The sequence below is a fragment of the Geotrypetes seraphini genome, chromosome 3 (assembly GCF_902459505.1).
Source record: "Geotrypetes seraphini chromosome 3, aGeoSer1.1, whole genome shotgun sequence".
NCBI classification, from domain to species: domain Eukaryota; kingdom Metazoa; phylum Chordata; class Amphibia; order Gymnophiona; family Dermophiidae; genus Geotrypetes; species Geotrypetes seraphini.
The window spans coordinates 328,929,645-328,951,372 of record NC_047086.1 but is presented as its reverse complement, the minus strand read 5'-3'; the positions used below and the strand labels follow the sequence as shown (position 1 = coordinate 328,951,372).

Here is a 21,728-nt window from a genome sequence, read left to right as displayed (position 1 = left end):
TCTGCTTTCTATTATTTGTGTGTGTGTGTGGGGGGGTTCTGTCAGTTCCTTTTTCTTCATGGCTTCAGTGTTCAGAGGTTCCCTTCTTGGGCTTACTCCGCCGGGGAAAGGATGCAGACCCCATGAGGGTCAGTGCTGCTTGCAGGCCAATCTCTTGGGAGTACCTGTGGAGGCAGCCTGCTTTCTTGTCTGAAGCTCAAGGTCCATTCCCGGGGGAGCTTGCTCATCTGCTGATTTATCAGAGGCTTGAGTACAGGCTGTGGGTGAGACCTCTGTATAAACAACCCTCTGGGTATCAAGGAGTCAACTGTGAATTTTTTTCCTCGACGCAACATGTGGATTTTCAGGGGTCACAGTTCTTGGTCAGTGTCTGTCTGACTGACAGCCAGATTTCCAGTGGATTCCATCCCAGCAGTTTTTGAGACAGTAATCCTTTCAGGCAGGCTTCTGCAAGATAATAATAATAATAACTTTATTCTTCTATACCGCCACAATCTTGCGACTTCTAGGCGGTTTACAATCAAGAGTGCTGGACATTCATGTCAGACACGTACCAAAAGCCACGAGTACTCCCATTATTCCCTATGGAGAAAATTAGGCTGGGGTCTGAAAAAGGCAGATGAGGGTTTCTGGGGTTAGAATTAGGTTCCCCCACTTCCAAATCACCTTTTTCAACGTTTTTTTGTTTTTCAGGAAAGCTGCCATGGGCCGTTTTTGGTGCGGTTTTACTGGGGCGGACATCTTGGATTTTTATTGCTTTTTTCAGAAGCATTGCTCTGCCTCAGAACCCCTTGTTTTGCCCACGGATCATCTGCAATGGATTCCCCATACCAATCTGTCCCTGTTTCATGCTGTTTTTGTGCAGCTTTAGCAGCAGATGAACGACCGTGTTCCATGGGGCTGATGATGGTGTCACTATGGCATAAATGGCAAGGTATGGCAGGTCTTTCACAGCCTGGGGAGTGTAGGAAGCAGTTTGTGAGTATATGCAAATATATGTATGTAGCAAGTAGATGAATAGGATAACTATGAACAAAGAGGGTAGAGAAAGAAACAATATAAAATAAGTGAGTTCTTAATGCATCTTTAATAAGAATTCAGGTAATAAGAGTTGAATTAAAAACTAAAATTTGCAGAGGCAGATATTCAGAAGTTTACCTTATAATCAAAATACTTTTTACTCCATTCCTTACTTCTTGTCCTTAGCCCTAAGTATATATTAGCTGAACCCAGTTTTTCTGTCTTTGCTTTCTGTTGGTTCCCCCAAACTGACTTACAATGCATTCCAAAAAGCAATAAAAACCGCCCTATTCGACAAATTCATTGACTAAAACAGACCTCCCTTAAACTAAAACAAACCCCCCGTAAACGCTATTCAATCTCCCAGGAAGCTCCAATTTTCATGTATTATTTACCCATGGAACTTAAATTAGTATGTACCTTGTTTATGTAACTTTTCTATTTTAGGCTCCTTATCATTCGCTGACTGTCCAGCCTTCTTACAATGTGAACCGCCTAGAAGTCGCCTGACTGGCGGTATAGAAAAATAAAGTTATTATTATTATTAAAGTTATTATTACAGGAAAACCTTGGATTGCAAGTAACTTGGTTTGCAAGTGTTTTGCAAGACAAGCAAAACATTTTATTAAATTTTAATTTGATATACAAGCAATGCCTTGCAATACAAGTACACACAGTATACACACATCACAACTGAGCCGATGGTTCTTCTCTCTCTGACACTGCAAGAGTGTAGTGACTTCTAAACAAGCAAAGTCTTGAATTACAAGTACACACAGTATATACGCATCACATCATCACAACTGAGCCGATGGTTCTTTTCTGATGCTGCAGGAGTGTAGTGACTGTTCTAAATGAGCGAGGTCTTGCAGTACAAGTACGTATATAGTATTTTGTATTAAAGTTTTTGGGTTGTGGAACAAATCGTCTGAGTTTCCATTATTTCCTATGGGGAAATTCACTATGATATACGAGTGCAATTACAAGCATGCTTCTGGAATGAATTATGCTCGCAAACCAAGGTTTTATTGTATAATGCTTTAGGTTTATATTTAGATTTCAGAGTTAACAAGCCTTATTTGCTAAGATTGTGTTGTGTGAAGTGTCTGGGCCCAGAAAGAATGCATGTATATATGAATTGGAAAATATTGTGTGCAACATTTAAACAGTGTTATAAAAAATATTTATTTTACTGTTAGAAGGATGTATTGTAAGAATAGTTTGGCAGCGGGCCTCTTTTATCTTTCTTACATAGACATGACTTGCAGAAGGTAGCATATGTTCTGTATGCTGTACTAAGACACAACTAGAAAAAATGCAGGGTTACATTTCAGGGTATACTATATTGTGACTTTTTATATTTTATAGTGTTATAACATTTAAGGTTTTAATGCGTTAAATAAGAAACTTCTTATTGTATTTTATAGAACAAACTGCAAGAAGAATTCCCTATGTAATAGAATGGAAATGCTTTTGACCAAGGGGGTGTGGAGCATGAGAAATGTCACATAGCTATTTAATAGTATATAAGAAGGGACATGCTGAAAAAGGCTTTGAGAACTTTGAACAGAAAGTCAGATGATTTGAAACTTTCTGTCGTACTTCTCCTTGTACAATTGTATCTTTATTGGAACTCTATTGGAAAGGCTGCATTTGTAATTAGCTGTTTTAATAAATATTTTCAATTGAAAATGCATATAATTGTACAATCTTTCAATTTGGGGTATCCTTGTTGGGCAAGTACCTATAGTCTTTGCCCCCTGCTCAGGTTGCAGGAGGAAGGGGCTGGAGTTTCAGGCTTAGCCTCCTTAGTCCTTCAGGGTGAGAGAACCCCAAAAAAGCCATATGGGGAAGAGATCCTATTCAGAGGCTACATGCAATGAGGGTGCAAAACGCAAGCGTGGAGGCCCAAGTACCCCAGTCAGGGGTCTTGCAGGGGACCTTGGGGCCACCTGTCCAGGGGTTTTCAGACTTTGTCAGTCTCTTGTAGAAAGCCTATTTGAAAGGGCCTAGGAGTGCTGCTCTGCATGCAGGTGCCAGCTCCGGGGGGAGGGGGAGGGGCTCGATGCAGTGAGGCTTTCCTGCTTCAAAACAAACTATCTCCAAGCATCAATGACCATTCAGTGCAGGACTGAGAGGACTGGAAGTCCCTTTCCATGCCTTTATTATCTTAGGGATCTGCTGCATCCTTGGATGAGTTGGGTTCCCTGTCTGGGACCGGAGGTCAGGAGGTTGTGACTGCTGTTGATCAGGGTGATCCCTCAGTGTGCCGTCTTTTTAAGTCCACCACTGTTTCTCACATCATTTTGGACACTCCTGTGAGTTAAAGTTGGACCCTCAACAGCCCTCCACCTCCCAGTGTTCCATTATGAGCGGTACTAACACTTTTTCTGGCACATCTGGACATCACCTCACTAGTCACTGACCAACAGGAGTCCCCAGAAGGCTCCCTAAAGGTTGCAAAAGCTATGTCTAGGCTTTATCCTAAGGCTCCGGACTTCCAATAGCTGTTTTTGCAGCCAATGGATTCCGCGGTAGCTAAAATGATTAGGCATACCTCCCTTCCTAGCGAAGGAGGCATGATGCTGTAGGACACACAGGATCATAAGGTGGACATGGTCCTTAAAAGATGGTTTAAAATACTAGCTTTGGGTAGCAAAACAGCAGCAGCTGCCTCCTTCGTAATGTGAGCTTGTTATACCAGGTTATGGCATTGTCCTTCGGAGCTGGAGAATGTCTGTCCCCATTTGATTAAGGAAGGAGTGGATTATGTGGCCAATTCTCTTTGACATCATCAGAGTCATGAGCAAGGTATCAGCTTGTGCCATTTCTGCCTGCTGGATGCTAATGGCAGTAGGAGGGCGATTCAGCCTCCAAGGCTTCTTTAAACATTTTACTCTTTAAGGGTCAGATGCTTTTTTGGCAAAGGTTTGGACGACCTTATGGCAAGTGTGGTGGATCACCATCTCAAATCTTTACCAGACAGCAGAGTTTGATGTTCCACTGGGGGCGGCAGAGGCAATTTTTGTTCCTCTCAGAGGTCCCACCAGTTCTCCAGTTCCTTCCAGAGACCTTTACAAGGGTCCAGATAGAGATTTTGCAACTATAGACACCAACAGCCCTCAGGGTTGCACGGTGGCTCAATCAATAAAACTAGTAAAAGGCCTAGCAGTTGCATCTCTCAAAGTACAGGTGGAAGGCCTCTGATTTTGGGTTCGAGGAGGCAAGCAGTCACTAGAGTCTCAACCAGACATCACATGGTTCTTGAGAGGGGTGCTCAGATTGTGTCTTCCATTGTCGACCTTTCCCTTCATGGAATCTGAATGTCATTCTGAAGGGCCTATCTTAGGCCCTATTTGAGTCTCTGCAAGACACATTCCTTTTGGACCTCACAGTCAAGATGGTCTTTCTGATGCCCATAGCAAGGAGAATCTCAGAATTACAGGCTCTCTTCTGCAGGGAACTGTTCATCAGTTTTATGGAGTTTGGTGTTTCTCTGCGAATGGTACCTTCCTTTCTACTGAAGGTGGTCTCAGCTTTTCACGTCAATTAAGAAATTTGTTTGCCTGCTTTTCAACCTACGGGTTTGGCTAAACAGGAAAGGGTTTTGCAGAAGCTGGATGTGCGAAGAATTCTACTTCACTACCTGGAAAGGACCAATGATAATATAAGAATAGCCTTACTGAGTCAGACCAATGGTCCATCTAGCCCAGTAGCCTGTCCCTACTAGTACCTGACAAAAACCCAAAGAGTAGCAACATTCCATGCTACCGATCCAGGGCAAGCAGTGGCTTCCTCCATGTCTGTCTCAATAACATGGGAAAGTCACTATGGACTTTTCCTTCAGGAAATTGTCCAAATTTCTTAAAACCAGATACGCTAGCTGCACTTACCACAACCTGTCAACCACCTTTTTGGTCTGATCCGGCAATCAAGATGAGGCAGGCCAGTCTCCAAGGCTTCGATTGCCAAATGGATTTGAATGACAATTTCTTTTTCATATATTGCCTATGGGAAACAGCCACTTATCTTTATCACAGCACATTTGACTAGAAGTGTTGCTGCTTCCTTGGTGGAGTCCCAGGTAGTTCCACCTGATGAAATCTGTAGAGAAGCTACTTGGTCTACTGTTCATATCTTTACAAGGTTCTACAGAGTGGATGTGGCAGCCCAAGAGGATGCAACATTTTGGTCCTTAGTGTTGTGGACAGGCTCATCAGTCCCTCCCTAGACGTCTGTCGCTGCATTGGTACATCACCTTCAGTACAGAATCCTATGTCTTTGCAACAGAATGGAAGATTAGGTTCTTACCTTGGTAATCTTCTGTTAGAAGACACAGGATTCTGTATGGCCCACCTCCTACAGACTTCTGATTTGCCTGTTTACTGTCTCAGATATTGCTGGTGTCCATCACAGGATTTCTTTTCCTGTCATTGGAAGGGTAAATAAATGAAGCTATTTTTAGCCCTTGAGGCCTTTATAAGATAGGAGTATGCAGGAACCAAACTGCTATGTGGAACTCACACTGAGTTCAGGTTATTGTTTATCGTTAATTATTGTTCTTTTGTCATGATTATTTACAGAGCAGAACAGAAATGTAGTTTGCCTCCGGGGACGTTCCCAGTGTCCCTCCTTCTCTTTTCTTCTGTTTTACTGGAGTTTGATTGCTTTAGTACTAACTGGAGGGAACTATTCTCCAATACTGAAGGGGAGAAGTTGAGAGATTTAAGTGACATCCTTTGCGACTAAAGGACAACAGCTTCAGTACATAATCCTATGTCTTCTAACAGAAAGATTACCGAGTTAAGAACCTAACCTTCCATTCTAATTTATAATTCATTTGAGAGCCCAAAGATGTCTTATCAAAATACACAACAGATAGAGTTTAGCATCAGTGTCATTTTAAAAGTTGGTAAATCTGAATTTTTCATTGTTAAAACACTGTTTAGAATCCAAAAGATTTATGGTGGCCTTCTCAAGAAATACAAATTTGAATATTTTGTGTCATACTGCCAAAGAAGGTTTCATGGAACCTGTTTGGACATCATAAACCTTGTGGACACTGCTCTGTTTGTGGAATAATGGATTCATTTCATTCTTTTAGGAAGCTTGGATGGGTAAAGAGTATCGTCTCATGCATAAAACCACTTCATTCAAATTAAAAAGAAAAAGGAATTACTGTATGTTGGTCAGACATCAAGAAAATTTGTTACCAGATGAAGCATAGAAGCTGTTTAAACACTAAGAAAATGTTGGCTCTTTTAGTGGCTCATTGTGTCAAGAAAGGCCATCAATTTTTGACACTTAAATGTATCATTATTGATAAATTACCAGATTTATTATGCCTGGGGGATTTCAAAAAAAGTATTATGGCAGAAAAAGCAACAGTGGATTTATCGCTTAGAAACTATGTATCCTCAGGGCTTGAATACTGCCATGGAATGGCAACCTATTTTTGACTAATCAAAGGGAACATAACAGAAAGATGTCATCAGTAGGTGCTTTTCAATGTTAGCATTTGTCCCAACAGCTGTGGCCATTTTGAAAGAGTTGAGAGAAGTGGAATTAAGAGCCATATAGAATGTGAAATGTAAGTTTTCTTGTGATCCCTGGTATAGTTTGATATAAGTGAAACAAGAGGTTCTGTGGGGAAGTAAAATGAAAAGAGAATTCATGTTGACAACGGAAGTTATGTAAGAAGACTATGAAATAATGAAGATAAGTAAAGCTTTCACTGTTGAATTGTAGTTGAATTTTGTATTTTGAAATGTTTTGACCCACATGAACATATATAAAAAATGTTGTATCTTAGAAAATAGAAGCAATTTAATATGGACTCACATCAATGTTATATTATTCACACAAGTTAACAATTGAGATAAAAGGATGAAGATAATGATTATAGTGGAGGGTTGTTTTTTTAACATCAACCTGATGATGATGTGCTCTTATAGATTTATTTAAAGCTGAAGAGCTATGATATTGAGGTCTTCTTTTTTTTCCTCTACAAATTTTTGAATGAGAGGTGTGTTTGTGAGTCCCATGGCTTTTCAGTGATTTTGGTTGGACCGAGCTTTGTGTTATCCCAGACCTGTCATCTGTGAACATATACACCACAGTGACCCCTGATGCAGGTGTTCCATAGATGCCGAAACACAGTGCTGTGTCGGGTCCACAGCTTCTGTTTATGTCCTTTTCTGAAATAAACAAGTTGGTTTTACATCAGTGATCTTCAGTGGAGTGTTCATTGTTCGTTCCCACTTCCTTTTGTACTGTTTTATATCTGTGGGTTCTCTGTCCTGTTGGACTTTTTGGTGTTTGCTCTAACCACTGCACCATACACTCCTAAGTGTGCACCACACAATCTAAGTGAATTTTCCAAGATTATTGTTTATATACCACCTATCAATGAAAGGTTGTCTGAACCTGGATGCCTAGTTCTAGAACAGCCAAGCCTCCACTTCTATGATTTATGTGCAGAGAAGTCATAAGAAAACCCTAAGGGAGAGAGATTGGTAAAGATAGGCTATGCCAGAATATTGTGTCCAGGTCTCAGTGAGACATAATCAGATATTGTTTCCCTTTAATTGAATGAGAATTTAAAACTCCTAATTGTCTGCTTTGAAAATTGAACATATCTTGGTCAGTGGCTATTTGTGTTGAGACTCTTACTTGGAAATTCCTTGTAATTAATGAATGAGAAGACCTGTTTTCCCTTATAATTGGAATTTGAGAGGGACCATCTATTGAAATGATATATAAAATGAATGCCAAAACATAACTGCTAAATTCTAGTTGCAGAAGTTGCACATGAAAGAGCACACTAAGAGCACATTCTCTTCCTCCTCAGGGTACATGTGCAGTAATAGTTTGAATTTACAAAGATAAAGAGCCTACGTCACTTCCAGGTGTCACTATGGGTGGTGTCAAGATTCCACAGTTTCACGGGCTCACATGGGACTGTATAGGAGAAACACCTCTGGTGTCTGCAACACATAAGAGAAAAGTGGCAGAACATTATAGTACACATTTAGAATAAAATATGCCATAGTGGCTTAAATTTACAAGGTTAGAATGATTACCTTAAAGGCCTGGTGTTATGAACGGGATGTTTCAGCCTTAATGGCTTCAGTAGTAGAGGTGTTAGATTTTCTACAGGCAGTTTGGACAAAGGTTTAGCTTTAGCCTTGCTCAAGGTTCAGCTGGCAGCTTTGGCTTATTATAAAAGTCTGGTTAAAGGCAAGACCTTGTTTTCTTACCTGCACATGATGTTAAATGGTCAGCCATGATGTCCAGTAGTTTCACTGTGGGACTTGACTCCCATGTTAGCCTTGGTTTGATCTCTATTTGAGCTATTGAGATCCAGTTCTTTGAAAGGCATAATGTAGAAGATGGTATTTTTGGTAGTTATCTAGCAAGAAGGACTTTGGAAACCCTTCTTCCTGGTGTTTTCTGGCGAAAAGTGGTTTTGAGACCTGTTCTTCCTTCTCAAGGTGGTGTTTGCCTTTCATATTAATCAGTTTATTTTAAAAATTTCTATACCGTTTAAAACCTAAACAGTTTACATAGTGTTACATACATAAGTTTACAAAACAAAATAAAAACAGGCAAACATAAATAATCCTCAGGAAAATCAGCAATAGGAAGACAATAGCCAAAAGAGGTTTATACAAACAATTATGAAAAAGTTCTCAAGTCAGCAGTCATAAAGAGTCACTATCTAAAAGAAGGCATCTAGAAACAGTTGTGTTTTAATTAGTTTCCTAAATTTGCCTTTTTTCACCATTTTTCCACATTTCCATAATTGACTCACAAGTGAGTTCTACAATTTAACCCCTGTACAACAGAAAGTCTGAAGCCCCTTCTGGTGATTCAGACAGGTCGTGACCTGTTTGGGCCGCCGCGGGAGCGAACTGCCGGGCAGGATGGACCTATGGTCTGACCCGGCGGAGGCACTGCTTATGTTCTTATGTTCTTAACTGGTCTCAAAATATTTTTGATTTACATTTGCCTTTAATAGGGCTAAATTTTCAGAGCACAGTGATCTATTCGGTAGTCATGTTGCTCTTAAATAATTCAGGTATAATGCCGTACAAGAATTGATGACAAATCATCACTGCTTTATACTGAACTCTGAAAATGACTGTCAGCCAATGTAGTTGTTGGAGATAGGGTCAAATATTAACATATTTGTTCCCATTATCAATCTGGCTGCTGCGTCTTGTACAACTTGCAGTGCCTTGCACCTCATCTTAGTTATTCCAAGGTACAAGGCATTGCAATAATCAAGCCTCGACAAAACCATCGCTTGAACAACAGTATGAAAATCAAAGGGCACCAGCATAGATTTCACTTTATGCAATAAATGTATCTGTGCCAAACATGCTTGTACTGTCTTAGCAACTTGTTGGTTCATTGTAAGGCTGGAATCCAGCCTTATGCCTAAAATAGTCATAGACTCACTCACTGGAAGTACATAATCACTTTCAGTTCTTTAGGCCACTTACGATCAGGTTTCCCCACAAGCATTACCTCTGTCTTGTCCACATTCAGTCTCAAACCCTGCTCTCCCATTCATTCAACAATTTTACTCATATAATTGCTCAATAACTTTTCCAAATCTTCTCCCCATCCACAAAAAGAAAATGTCATCTGCATATATTCGATATTCAACTCCCAGGGATTGAAACAATTGATCGCAAACTTTTTCGAGTCGGGGCACACTAAACCTAGTGTCCCTAGCTTGAGACACCTAGAAATGTGCTGGTGTTGGCGTGATGATGTCACACGCATGCGCAAAGGCCCTTCAAATGGGCCTTGCGCCGAGGAGAGAAGAGTTGGAGAGAATGGCTGGTAGAGAGAAGAGGTGCCAGCATCGGGAAATTACTTACAGGACGTGCCTCTCTTTGCGAGAGGCATGTCCTGTAGACAGCTGATGCCAGCATCTCTCCTCTTCCCCAGTGTACCGCAGCACACCTGAAATCTCAGGAGGCATACTGGTGGGCCACGGCAGTTTTCAATACACTGAATTGACCTAAAGCAGCCATATAGATATTAAATAGAAGCGCTGAAAGTGCCGATCCCTAGGGAACTCCAGTTTTCACTAAATATTCACCTGAGATCTTAAACCGTTTCTCATGTATTGAACCATTTGAAAACAGCATCTTTCCATTTCAAGGTTGATTTATCTTCCTGTGCTGAAAGACACCAATGAAGATAAGGAGCAAAGGCAGATTCACATGCTGGATGTCCAGAGAATTTTGTGAAAGTACATTAGAATAGATGAGTTTCATTGTTCAGATCAGTTATTTTCTTCAGGGGATGAAAGTGAGGAAAAGCAAATTGAAGACCACAATAGCCTGTGGGTTCAATGAGGTAATTGTCTCAGTCTATGTCCTCAGGGGCCGTCCTGTCCCTGAGGTACTGAAGTCCCATTGGACTAGCGACCATGCAGCCTTGTGGGCAGAGCATTGGCCTGATTCCCCTGCAAGACATCTGCAGGGCAAAAATCTGGTCATTTGTACATTCTTTTGTGACACACTTTTATTGGATGTTCAGATTTGGCAGGATGGAGCTTGAATGAGCCTGCACTATGAGGGGGAGCTTCTTTTCGGCTGCCACATAAGCCGCAGAAATGGCCATGTGAATCCACCTTGAAATAGTAGCCTTAGAAGCTGGCCTACCTTTGTGGGCAAGACCCACCAGAACAAACAGGTGGTCAGAGAGGCGAAACTCGTTTGTGACCTCCAGATGCCGCAATAAAAGTCTGTGCATGTCCAAGGACCATAACACCTGATCCTGCTCCCTCAAACCAGAGGAAGCAAATGCAGGAAGCTGATCTTCCTGATTCACTTGGAAAACAGAAACCACTTTCAGAAGACAAGCAGGAACAGTCCGCAGCATCACAGCGGAATCCGTAATACACAGAAAGGAAACCCTGCAGGAAAGAGCCTAGAATTCCGAGACCCTTCGGGCTGAGGTAATAGCCATCAGAAAGACTGTCTTGATCGTGAGATCAATCGGAGACACCTGATCCAAAGGCTCATATGACAAACGAGCCAGAGAACGAAGAACCCAGTTCGGACAGGGAAGGCACAACGGAAGCAGAAGCCATAGAGTTCCCCGCAGAATGCAAAGTTACTTACCGTAACGGGTGTTATCCAGGGACAGCAGGCAGATATTCTCACATATGGGGTGACATCATCCACAGAGCCCTGGTAATGACAGCTGCAAAAGTGCATCGGCACTTTAAGAACTTTAGAAAGTTCACAACTGACCGCACCACACATGCGCGAGTGGCTTCCTGCCCGATGTAGGTGCACAGCTCCTCAGTTCAGTAAGCCTATTGGCCACAGAGGAAAGACATAGAGGAGACCTTCCAGTGGCTAGGGCTGAACCAGAGCATCCAGGCCTTCACTGCCGGCCTCGTGACGATGACTGAAGAATCAATTGGCTTTCTTGTTGGCTGCAGTCACCATGAAGTCGAACGTGGGGCGTCACCACTGATCTACTATGCACTCGCACACTCTTTGGGACAGGGACCACACTCCAGGGTCCAGCATCTGACAACCGAGAACATCTGATGAGCTTGAACATTGTCCACTCCTGCCATGTGGGCTGCTGACAGCAACACAAGATGTCTTTCTGCCCACCAGAAAAGAAGCTGAGCCTCCATGCTCAGAGAGGGCTCTTTGTGTCTCTCCCCCCCCCCCCCCTTGACAGTTGATATAAGCTACTGTCGTGGCATTGTCCAAGAAGACACATACGTCTTAATGAGAGAGACTACTCTCGAAGCGGAGAAGAGCCAGCCGAATCACCCAAAGCTCCAGGCGACTGATCGACCACTTGTGCTCTGAGGGCACCCACTGGCCCTGAACAGGGACAGTCATACACACCACTCCCCAGCCTTTTAAACTCGCACCCATAGACAGAATCATCCAATCCGAGATCTGGAGGGGAAGGCCCCTGGAAAGCAAGAAGGGTCACAATGACCATGTAAGATTGTTCCATGCCACAGTCGTCCAGGGCAGGGGTGCATGTAACAAGTCCCGCTGGGGATTCTAGCCCGAAAGCAGAGCATCCTGCAGCGGACGTAGATAGGCTCTGGTCCAAGGGACCACATCGATCATTGCCACCATGGTCCCCAGAACCTGAAGGTACTGCCATGCCATCGGAACTGGAGTGGCCAGAAGGTCCCTGACAGCTTGTCAAAGCTTCTGACGGGAGACAGACAGGAACACTTTGTTCTGTCCCATGTGAAACTAAACTCAAATGTATTCCAGATCTTGCATTGGCTCAAGGTGACACCCAGGTGCTGCAACTGCACCACCTGCTGAACAGCCTGACACCCCTCGGACAGTGAGGGAGCAAGATCAACCAGTAGTCCAGATACAGGTGAACCAGGACACCCAGGATGCGAAGATGGGCCACTACCATCACTTTGGTGAGTACCATCACCAATCCAAAGGGACCTCAGATACTTTGGTGTTCAGGAAAATGGAAATGTGGAGATATGCCTCAGTCAAATCTAGAGAGGCTAGAAACACTCCCGGTGCCACTGATGCTATCACTTAGCGCACTATCTCCATGCAGAAGCGGGGCACTTTCAGTACCGTATCGAAACTCAAGGTGAACAAAGCCATGGGACCGGACAATATACACCCCAGGATTCTTAGGGAGTTGTGTGATGTCCTGGCGGAACCGCTATCCGTGCTGTTCAGTCTTTCCCTAAGTACCAGAAAAGTCCCCATGGACTGGAAAACAGCTAACGTCATTCCTTTGCACAAAAAAAGGTTGCAGAACGGAGGCTGCGAATTACAGACCGGTGAGTCTCACCTCAATAGTGAGCAAACTCATGGAAAGACTTATTAAACATGAATTAGATACGATCCTGACCGAGGAGAATCTACAGGATCCCCACCAGCATGGATTCACAAAGGGAAGGTCCTGTCAATCCAATCTGATCAGCTTCTTTGACTGGGTTACAAGGAAACTGGATATGGGGAAGTCTCTGGACGTCGTGTACTTGGACTTCAGCAAAGCTTTTGATAGCGTCCCGCACCGCAGATTGTTGAGCAAGATGGCTTCAATGGGATTAGGAGTGACATTGACGACATGGGTCAATGACTGGTTAAGCGGTAGAATCCAGAGGATAGTGGTTAACGGTACCCCCTCCAATACATCGGAGGTGACCAGTGGAGTGCCACAGGGATCAGTCTTGGGACCGATCCTTTTCAACATATACATAAGAGACCTGACTCAAGGGCTTCAAGGTAAAATAACACTTTTCGCCGACGCCGCCAAACTATGCAACATAGTAGATAACAACACCTTGCCCGACAGTATGGAACAGGACCTGCTCTTATTGGAACATTGGTCCTCGACTTGGCAGCTAGGCTTCAATGCCAAAAAATATAAGGTCATGCACCTTGGCAGCAGGAACCCGTGCAGAACTTACACTCTAAATGGTGAGACCTTAGCTAGGACTAGGGCAGAGCGTGATTTGGGAGTAATCATTAGTGAAGACATGAAAACTGCCAAGCAGGTGGAGAAAGCTGCATCCAAGGCTAGGCAAATGGTGGGATGCATCCGTAGAGGTTTTGTCAGTTGGAGGCCCGAAGTCATAATGCCCCTGTACAGATCCATGGTGAGACCTCATCTTGAATATTGTGTTCAATTCTGGAGACCACATTATCAAAAAGATGTGCGGAGAATCGAGTCGGTTCAGCGAATGACCACCAGGATGGTCTCGGGACTCAAGAACCTCCCATATGAGGAAAGACTAAATAAACTGCAGCTATACTCGCTCGAGGAACGTAGAGAGAGGGGAGACATGATTGAGACTTTTAAATATATCACGGGCCGCATCGAGGTGGAAGACGATATCTTCTTTCTTAAAGGACCTTCAACCACAAGAGGTCATCCGCTGAAAATCAAAGGCGGGCAATTTCATGGCGACGCCAGGAAGTATTTCTTCACCGAAAGGGTAGTCGATCATTGGAATGAACTTCCATTGCAGGTGATTAACGCCAGCAGCATGCTCGATTTTAAAAAGAAATGGGATATGTATGTGGGATCTCTAGCCGGGTGAAGTCTGGGGGTGGGTCATTAGCGTGGGCAGACTTGATGGGCTACAGCCCTTTGCTGCTGTCATATTCTATGTTTCTATGTTGAGGTCCAGAATAGATCTCCAAATGTCGGAGCCTTTCTTTGAAACGATTAAGTATGAGTATCTCCCAGAGCCTGAGTCTCGCTCTCTGGAACGGGTTCTATGGCCACAATATCCAGAAGCTTGTGGACTGTGGCTTGCACCTGAAGCACCTTCTCGGGGTGGCCCGCAGGAGAATCCAGAAAATACTTGGTCAGAGGACAGAGAAACTCTAGCTTGTAGCCATCTCTGGGAACCTCCAGCACCCAGTGGTTGGAGGTAATTGCCTGCCAATCTGCCAGAAAGGCGGACAACCGCCCCCCTATTCACAGGGGGAGAGACACCACATTGGTGCCAGAATTGTTTCTTTGCTGGAGCCACCAGCCGACTTCCTATGGATTGCTAGCGTCGGGACCCGTTGAAGCGTGGTCTGGCAGATGAAAAGAACTGCTGTCCTGAGGACTGACCCACATATAGACAAGAGCGCCTGCAGAGATGAAAATTAGAATGCCCCAAACCCCTGGTAGGATGGGATCTATTCACAGGCAGCGACTTAAGCCTGCAATCCTATACATTGGCCATAAGGTCATCCAGACAACAGCAGGCCTTTAAATAGCAACTGACTCAAGGTCGCCTTAGAAGAGGAATCACCAGACCACTACCGGATCCAAAGCATCCTGCGAGCTGAAATGGAATAGGCGGCATGCTTTGTGAAAACTTTAAAGATGTACAAGGCATCAGCCATAAAATCCACACCAGAGATGAAAAAATCCAAGTCGCAAAGCACCAGTATCAGGATCATGGCGCAACTTGGAATGGCATGCCCGAGCCACAAAAGAGGCCGATGCCAACTTGACACCTGCAGCAGCAGAATAAGACCCTTAAGGACAAAATCAACACATCTGTCCTGAACATCCTTCAGGACCACTCCCCCATCACTGGGGAGAAAAGTGAGCTTGGGGACCTGCGCAACCGAGGAATCCACCTTTGGGCAAGCAAAGTGCTTGTTAAGGCATCCACCATGGGATAAAGCCATGCCATGGCACAAGCACATTTCAGGGGATCCTCAGGAGTCTCCCAGATGGCCGTAAGAATCTGAACAAAGTCAGGATGATCAGGAAAAGAGGCGGATTGTTGCCTCTGGTCACTCATGAGGGAATATTCTGCAGTGACAGGCTGCTCAGACTGCAGTTTAAATTTCTGAAGAGATTCTGAGATAAATCAACAAGGTACGTGTGCTTGAAAAATCGTCATACAGTGGGATTGTCCCCAAAATCTGGGGCTCTGCACTGATCTGGATCCTGGAGATCCACCAAGTTTGCCACATCTGTGACCGCCGCAGTGCCTGCTGGCCAAAGCAAAGCATAGAAAGAGCGCCTGGTGCAACAGTGGGCTCAGCCGGCTTAGCTGCCCGCACCCCTGAAAGAAGATAAAAGACCTTGGTCCTGCATGGCAGGGGTCCCTGTGATTGGTGCCGGAGCTGGCGGAAGGGAAAACAGAGACTTTTTAAGTATGCCTGATAAAGCATATTCATGAATTCTGGTGTGAGCCAACCTCTGTGCATCTGGTTTGGACTATTTGAAGGATTTGCGAGGTTTCTTGCCAGACATGCTTGCATTTAGTCGAAACATCGCCAGTGCGCTCCCCAGGGTCCCTCGATGTCATTTTCGTGGGAATTGGGGCAGAAGGTGCTAGAAGACCCTCTCTGGAGGTCAAAGGCACCAAATCCGGACATGTCTTATAACCCTTGCGGGCCTCAGCGCACATTGAACATGACTGCGCATCCGACAGGCATCCACTGCAAATGAAGCATGAATCCATCTTATCCTGACTTGGGGAGGCCATCTATTAAGTTTTATTGCAAAAACAAAGCTTGGAAGTATGAAAAATATATTTAATTCAAATCGGGAAAAATCCAAGATGGCCTTTGCAGATGACGATGTTGAAGAAAGAGCCCAGGAAAAATTCAGGAACCATCGGAAAATGGCAATTTTGGGATTTTAGAGGTGGGGAGGGGTAGGGAATGCAGGGAAACTACCCCAAACCTCCTTTTTAAGACCATCCAAAATCAATGATTTAGGCTGTCAGCCTGTACTTACTGTGACATGTGCTGAATGAAACTGCAGGCAGAGCTGAAAACATCTCACGGGGAGATCCTGTGCGTCAGTGAACTGGAAATCTGGATTTCAAGTCTTCTGATTACTCCAACGTCCTGACCATCGGGCCTGGAGACCTCTGCCACCCTTGGATACATCATGCAGACGTCTGGCGGAAGAATGCAGTCTGGCTCCGACCCTGGTCATACCTCTATGGAACTGCTCAGCCTAGCGGACGAACCTGGGGTGAGCAAGCTCCCAAGGGAACAGGCCCTGAGCCCTGGCCTGTTGGGCAGGCTGTCTAGGGGGCTTACTGAGAAACAGAGAACCTTCTAGAATCAGACTTTTCCGAAAGGTCTGCAATCTCCCACAGTCAAGGATGTGCCCACAGGGGACTTCCACAGCACGTGGGTGAAAACCGCGAATGCAAAACACTGAAAACTATGCGAAAAAAACCATGAGCAGGCAAGATAGACTCCTACAGCCTGGCTTGTAGGAAGGAAGAGTGAGGAACTGGGATGCTGGCAGTGATGAGGTATGATGGGGAGGGGTTTAAGTCTTTGACATTCTGAGGCTTCCTACAAAGTCCTGGTAGGTAGAGGGGAAATAACCACCACTGGTTCCGGAATAAGTGGGATTGTACAAGAACTAAAGATGTACAGAGATATGCTTACCCTTGCATAATTTTGAGACCAGACTCAGAAAGGTGAAGAAAGTATTCAAACAGTTTTTGTGTAGAGCAGGAGAAAGGCCCTAGGACTTTTTCCTCACAACAGATGGCAACCTTCTTTCACTTAAAATTGTATGACCTCTTAGTGAAATCCTTAGAAGAAAGCAGAATATGGGAGACAATCTCATGCAGCTTTAGGGAGTTTGAGATGCAGAAGAAATCTCTTGTGTTGTGTGTAATGAGGATTGGAAAGCTCTCTAGTTTCCAAAGGCCTTTGGAAGAAAACTTCAAAAGCAGAGGGACCTATATCTGCCTCAGTCAGCAAGACACAGTTGGGATCATAATTTCCTGGTCCTTCCTGACTATTAGCAGGTTTCCCTATGAGAGAGTATTTAGGAGGATATGAATACAGAAAACCCTACCCCCAGTGCAAGAGGAAGATATTTGAGGGTAGTCTGCAATGTGATCCATCTGAAGCAATACTGAGGAACTTTGTTGTTGAGATGATTGGCAAGAAGATCCCCTAAGAATGGACTAGGGCAGCACCAGAGCTAACACTGACACCTTTGAAACCTTGGCTGAGCCAGGGTATGCTCCAACTGTTCCTGCAAAAGGACCCAGAATTGCTCGTTGAGGACAGATATTGGGGAAAGCCTGGGCTGGTACCAGTGTGGTCAGGTCCTGGCATGTAGGAGACTGGCAGATCTGTGCCTAATCAATTCTATTATTTGTATAGGAAGAAAATCTACTTATGAGAGTCAAATTCAAATGTTCAATGAACTTTATGTATTTTTTTTAATATGCTGTTACTTTAGAAATTTTTTTGTCTTAATAGGTGAAATATGAGCTAGTCAGTTGATGTGGTGGACAATTTTTAAGTTCTTTGTGGAAGACTAAAATCCAGTCATGATATTAGAGATTCCTTCAGAAGCCAACCATAAATTTCAAAAGAAATGACACATTCAGGCTTTGGTTAAGAGCTTTTTCGCACACTAAGTTGAAAGAATGGCTATCTATTAACTTCATGGGGGAAATGTGATGAAGGGGGCAGTATTATATAGTAACAAAGTGATGTGGGTTTGCTAAAAAATCTTCCCAGATCTGATCAATTACATTTTCAGCAAGACAATACCATTCCGTGGGTTCTATGAACATCTACTTTTAACTATTTTGTTTTTTTGTAACAACCTGATTTTCTAGACTGCACAATAGCAAGAATTCAGAAACAGATGCCAAAGAGTTAACAAAAGTAGATAGAATACATATTGTTGTATTTTATTATTGTTTTAGTGCACAAATACAACAGTTATGATTCAAATCCTTTTGAAGTCATAGCTTATATGAGAAAGAGGGAATTTGCTGTATAAAGGAATGCATTAAATAATTCTTTTATTTAAAAAAATTACAGGATTTCAATGAAGACTAGATCTTCGTGTTGCTTTTGAATTGTTTAAAGAAATGACAGGAATAGGAGAGGTGTATTTTAAAATTCTATAAAATGATATATTGTAGGTTCATGGCTTTAAAAAAAATTGCAATTCTGTGTAAGTATATAAATATGCTGTTGAACAATTTGGAAACAAACACAATTTGGAAACATGACAATATTCAATATCTACAGATTTTTTACAAAATTAGGGCTCCTTTTACAAAGCCGCAGTAGAGGTTTCTACTGTGGGCCAGCGAGGTAAATGCTCTGACACTCATAAGAATTCTATGAGCATCGAAGTATTCACTTCGCCAGCCTGTGATAAAATCCTCTACCACAGCTTTGTAAAAGCCAACATTAATTTAAATAACCTTTCCTCTTAAACTGAGATTTTTATGTCTTAAGATGCAGAAATTACACCCAATGTGAAAATAAAATGGTCTCAGTTTCTGATTAAATAATTTTATATAAAATATTTTGTCCATAATGTTTTCTGCTGTGAATTTCTGCAAGACATCACTTATTAATCACTTCCTTTTTAAGCTTTTCTGCTAATTGTCGTCGTCTTTGTAAGTTTTTAATTTCCTCTTCTGTCATGCCCTGTAAAAATAAAATTGTCAGAATTACACATATATTCTATTGTCGTATCTTATTCAATTAACTAAAACTGAAGAGATGGGTTGTTCAAAATATTTTTCTTATTTTGTGACGATTACTATATTTGAAATACCTCCCCCACTGTACAAAAAACATTTTTTTACTCCCTGCCATCCACATTTAAACTGTTAAAACTCCATCTTTTATTTACTTATTTATTTAAAACTTGCTAGATCACTTTATCCAAAAACAAATAAGGAAAGGAACTAAAATACTTAGGGCTAGATTCACTAAACTTACCAATCCTGTAATGATGGTCGGAATAACAGCTTTACTAGTTTTGCGATCGTTAGTGTTCTCCAACCCGATTCACTAAACTGCTGTCCGATGATTCTCCTATCTGATCCACCCATGTAAATGAGTAAAACCCCATGCAAAATAGCCAAGCGATTGATTCCGTAACAATTGCTTGGCTAGACTGCTGTTTACCAACAGGTCTGCCTGGTTTTTTTGTTTTTGTTTTATTTTTTAATGGGCCAGATATTTTGCATATATTGCACATGCAAAATATCTGACCAAGAAAAAAAAAAAAATCCTCCCCACCCTCCTGACAAAGCGCTCCCTCCCTTCCCCCTCCCAAAACCCCAAAAAATGGCAGTAGGGATGCTCACTCCCTGCTGACATCGGCTGACTTCTTCCTTCCCCTCCTCCCCAAAACAAATGGCAGGAGGAATGCCCACTCTCTACTGCCACTGGATGCCCCATCCCCCTCCCCATACCTTTAAAAGTTGGGAGGAGGGATGCTCAGTCCCTCCTGCTCCATAGGCCTCAAGTGACGCAACTGGGCCTTAGGCCACGCCCCAATGCATCATGGCCAATCAGGGACGTCCTTAGGCTATTCACTAAGGAAGTCTCTGATTGGCTTAGGCACCGCAGGCCCCTCCCAAGGGAGGAGCCCAAAGCGCCTGAGCTAATTAGGGCCTTAGGCCCCTCCCCATGCATCACATGATGCACCGGCGCATCACTGGAGGCCTACAGAGCAGGAGGGACTGAGTACCCTTCCTGATCCCAACTTTTAAAGGTCGAGGACATCCCTCCTGCCATATTTTTGATCACGGTGGGGGGAGCACTGACGGCAGGAGGGAGTGGGCATCCCTCCTGCTATTTTTGGGGTTCGGGGAGGGGGGAAGGGAGGGAGGGAGCACTTTGTCGAGAGGGAGAGGGAGAACTTTTTTTATTGGCCAGTTATTTTGCATGTCCTGTCACTACTGTCAGGGCTCTGCCCCGACTCAATCGCTCACTGAGCGATTGAGTCAGGGAGTTTGCATGCAAATAATTTGCACCTTCGTGCAAATCATTTGCATGCAAAAAAGATAGTGAATCAATCACTGTTTAAAAATCAGCCAGAGAATCAGACAACAGCGATTGAGTCACTATCTTTAGTGAATCTGGACCTTAGATAGAACAAAGGTTGCTCATCCTAGCACAACACTAGGTCATTCATCCCAACATAAATTAAACAAAAACATTTAAATACAATTTAAGTGTCAGAGTCCTGCTACCATTATGAGTGGCGGAGAGGAGATGAAAGCCTCATTCTTCACAAACCCCTTTGGATCTGTCTGACAGTACCTCTTTTATCTTGAACTATCTAAAAGGAAAGGGAACAAATTTTCATGTGAAGTGCAAATGCTACATGAAAACTGCTGTTATAACACTGACTGTACCTAAACTGAATCACTGGAGTACAGCTGCTTGCAGTCATTACTAGAGAGTGACACAGGGATAAAGATTTATCTCCATTCTATCCCCGCAACCAAAGATTTTTTTCTGTCCCCACACCATTCCCACAATCAAGCAGACTTTTTGCAGCTCCATCCTCTCACCGACCCGCATCCTCTATACCCATCCCTTCAGTCCTAATTTTCTTCCTGCAACTCCCCACTCAAAGCTGAAAGAATGATTTTATGCAATTTTATGGGCCTAATAGGTACTGTATACAATTTAGGACTACAGTTAAGACTAATAATATTTAATACTGATATCGAAACACAAATAATAAAATTATTCATGTATTCAGAAACTGAATTGACAGTAAATCATCTATTGTCTCAGTGTTTCATAATGAAGTCCACCAATCCTCAACTATACAACCAGAGAACACAATTACCAAGACAATTTTGGCAACAGATGAAAGCTTTGGCCAGACATAAGATTTCATATGCCAAAACTTAATAAGTCATCTGATGAACCTGTACCTGTAGAGGCCAAATAACAAATCCAACTTATCAGGAATGTCTGAGACCATCTTATAGATGCCATTAATGGTACACAACCAATGTTCAATATTCAGCTCTTATTAGTACCTTGCTCACTCATCAATTCCAACAAACTACAAATATAGAAAGGAGTAGAGCAATATAAACCATCTATAACATTAGCATAAGCTCTTTTATTAGGTCATCAGATGTGCTTTCAACATTTGATCACTTTTAATCAACAGAAATACTGTATGTGCTCAGCTTAGGCAATGATATGAATTTAATCATTACTTAGCTCTCTTCATTGACCCAATGCATAAAATTGGGTCAATGAAGAGTGCTAAGTAACTATTAAATTCATGATATTGTTGCCTAAGCTGTGCACATATTTCCGTTGATTAAAAGTGATCAAATGCGGAAAGCACATTTGATGGAGTCATTCAGCAAATGGCCAATAGGATGGTCTCAGGACTTAAAGATCTCCCATATGAAGAACGTCTGAGCAGGC

General features: G+C 43.0%; 1 protein-coding gene across 5 annotated transcripts in view; it reads right to left on the bottom strand.

Annotated features, from left to right (window-relative positions):
* Window positions 1–18,150: 18,150 nt before the first annotated feature.
* The window catches only part of CFAP36 (cilia and flagella associated protein 36), a 240,007-nt gene continuing 236,429 nt past the window's right edge, over window positions 18,151–21,728 (bottom strand). For 2 of the 5 annotated variants that reach the window (XM_033936496.1, XM_033936497.1), the window contains exon 10: window positions 18,165–18,962. In XM_033936496.1, the coding sequence (XP_033792387.1) occupies window positions 18,879–18,962 (84 nt within the window). In that variant the 3' untranslated portion in view covers window positions 18,165–18,878. Of the gene's footprint in view, window positions 18,963–20,521; window positions 20,611–21,728 lie in introns of all 5 variants that reach the window. The other 3 variants (XM_033936498.1, XM_033936500.1, XM_033936495.1) reach the window with 3 other exon arrangements.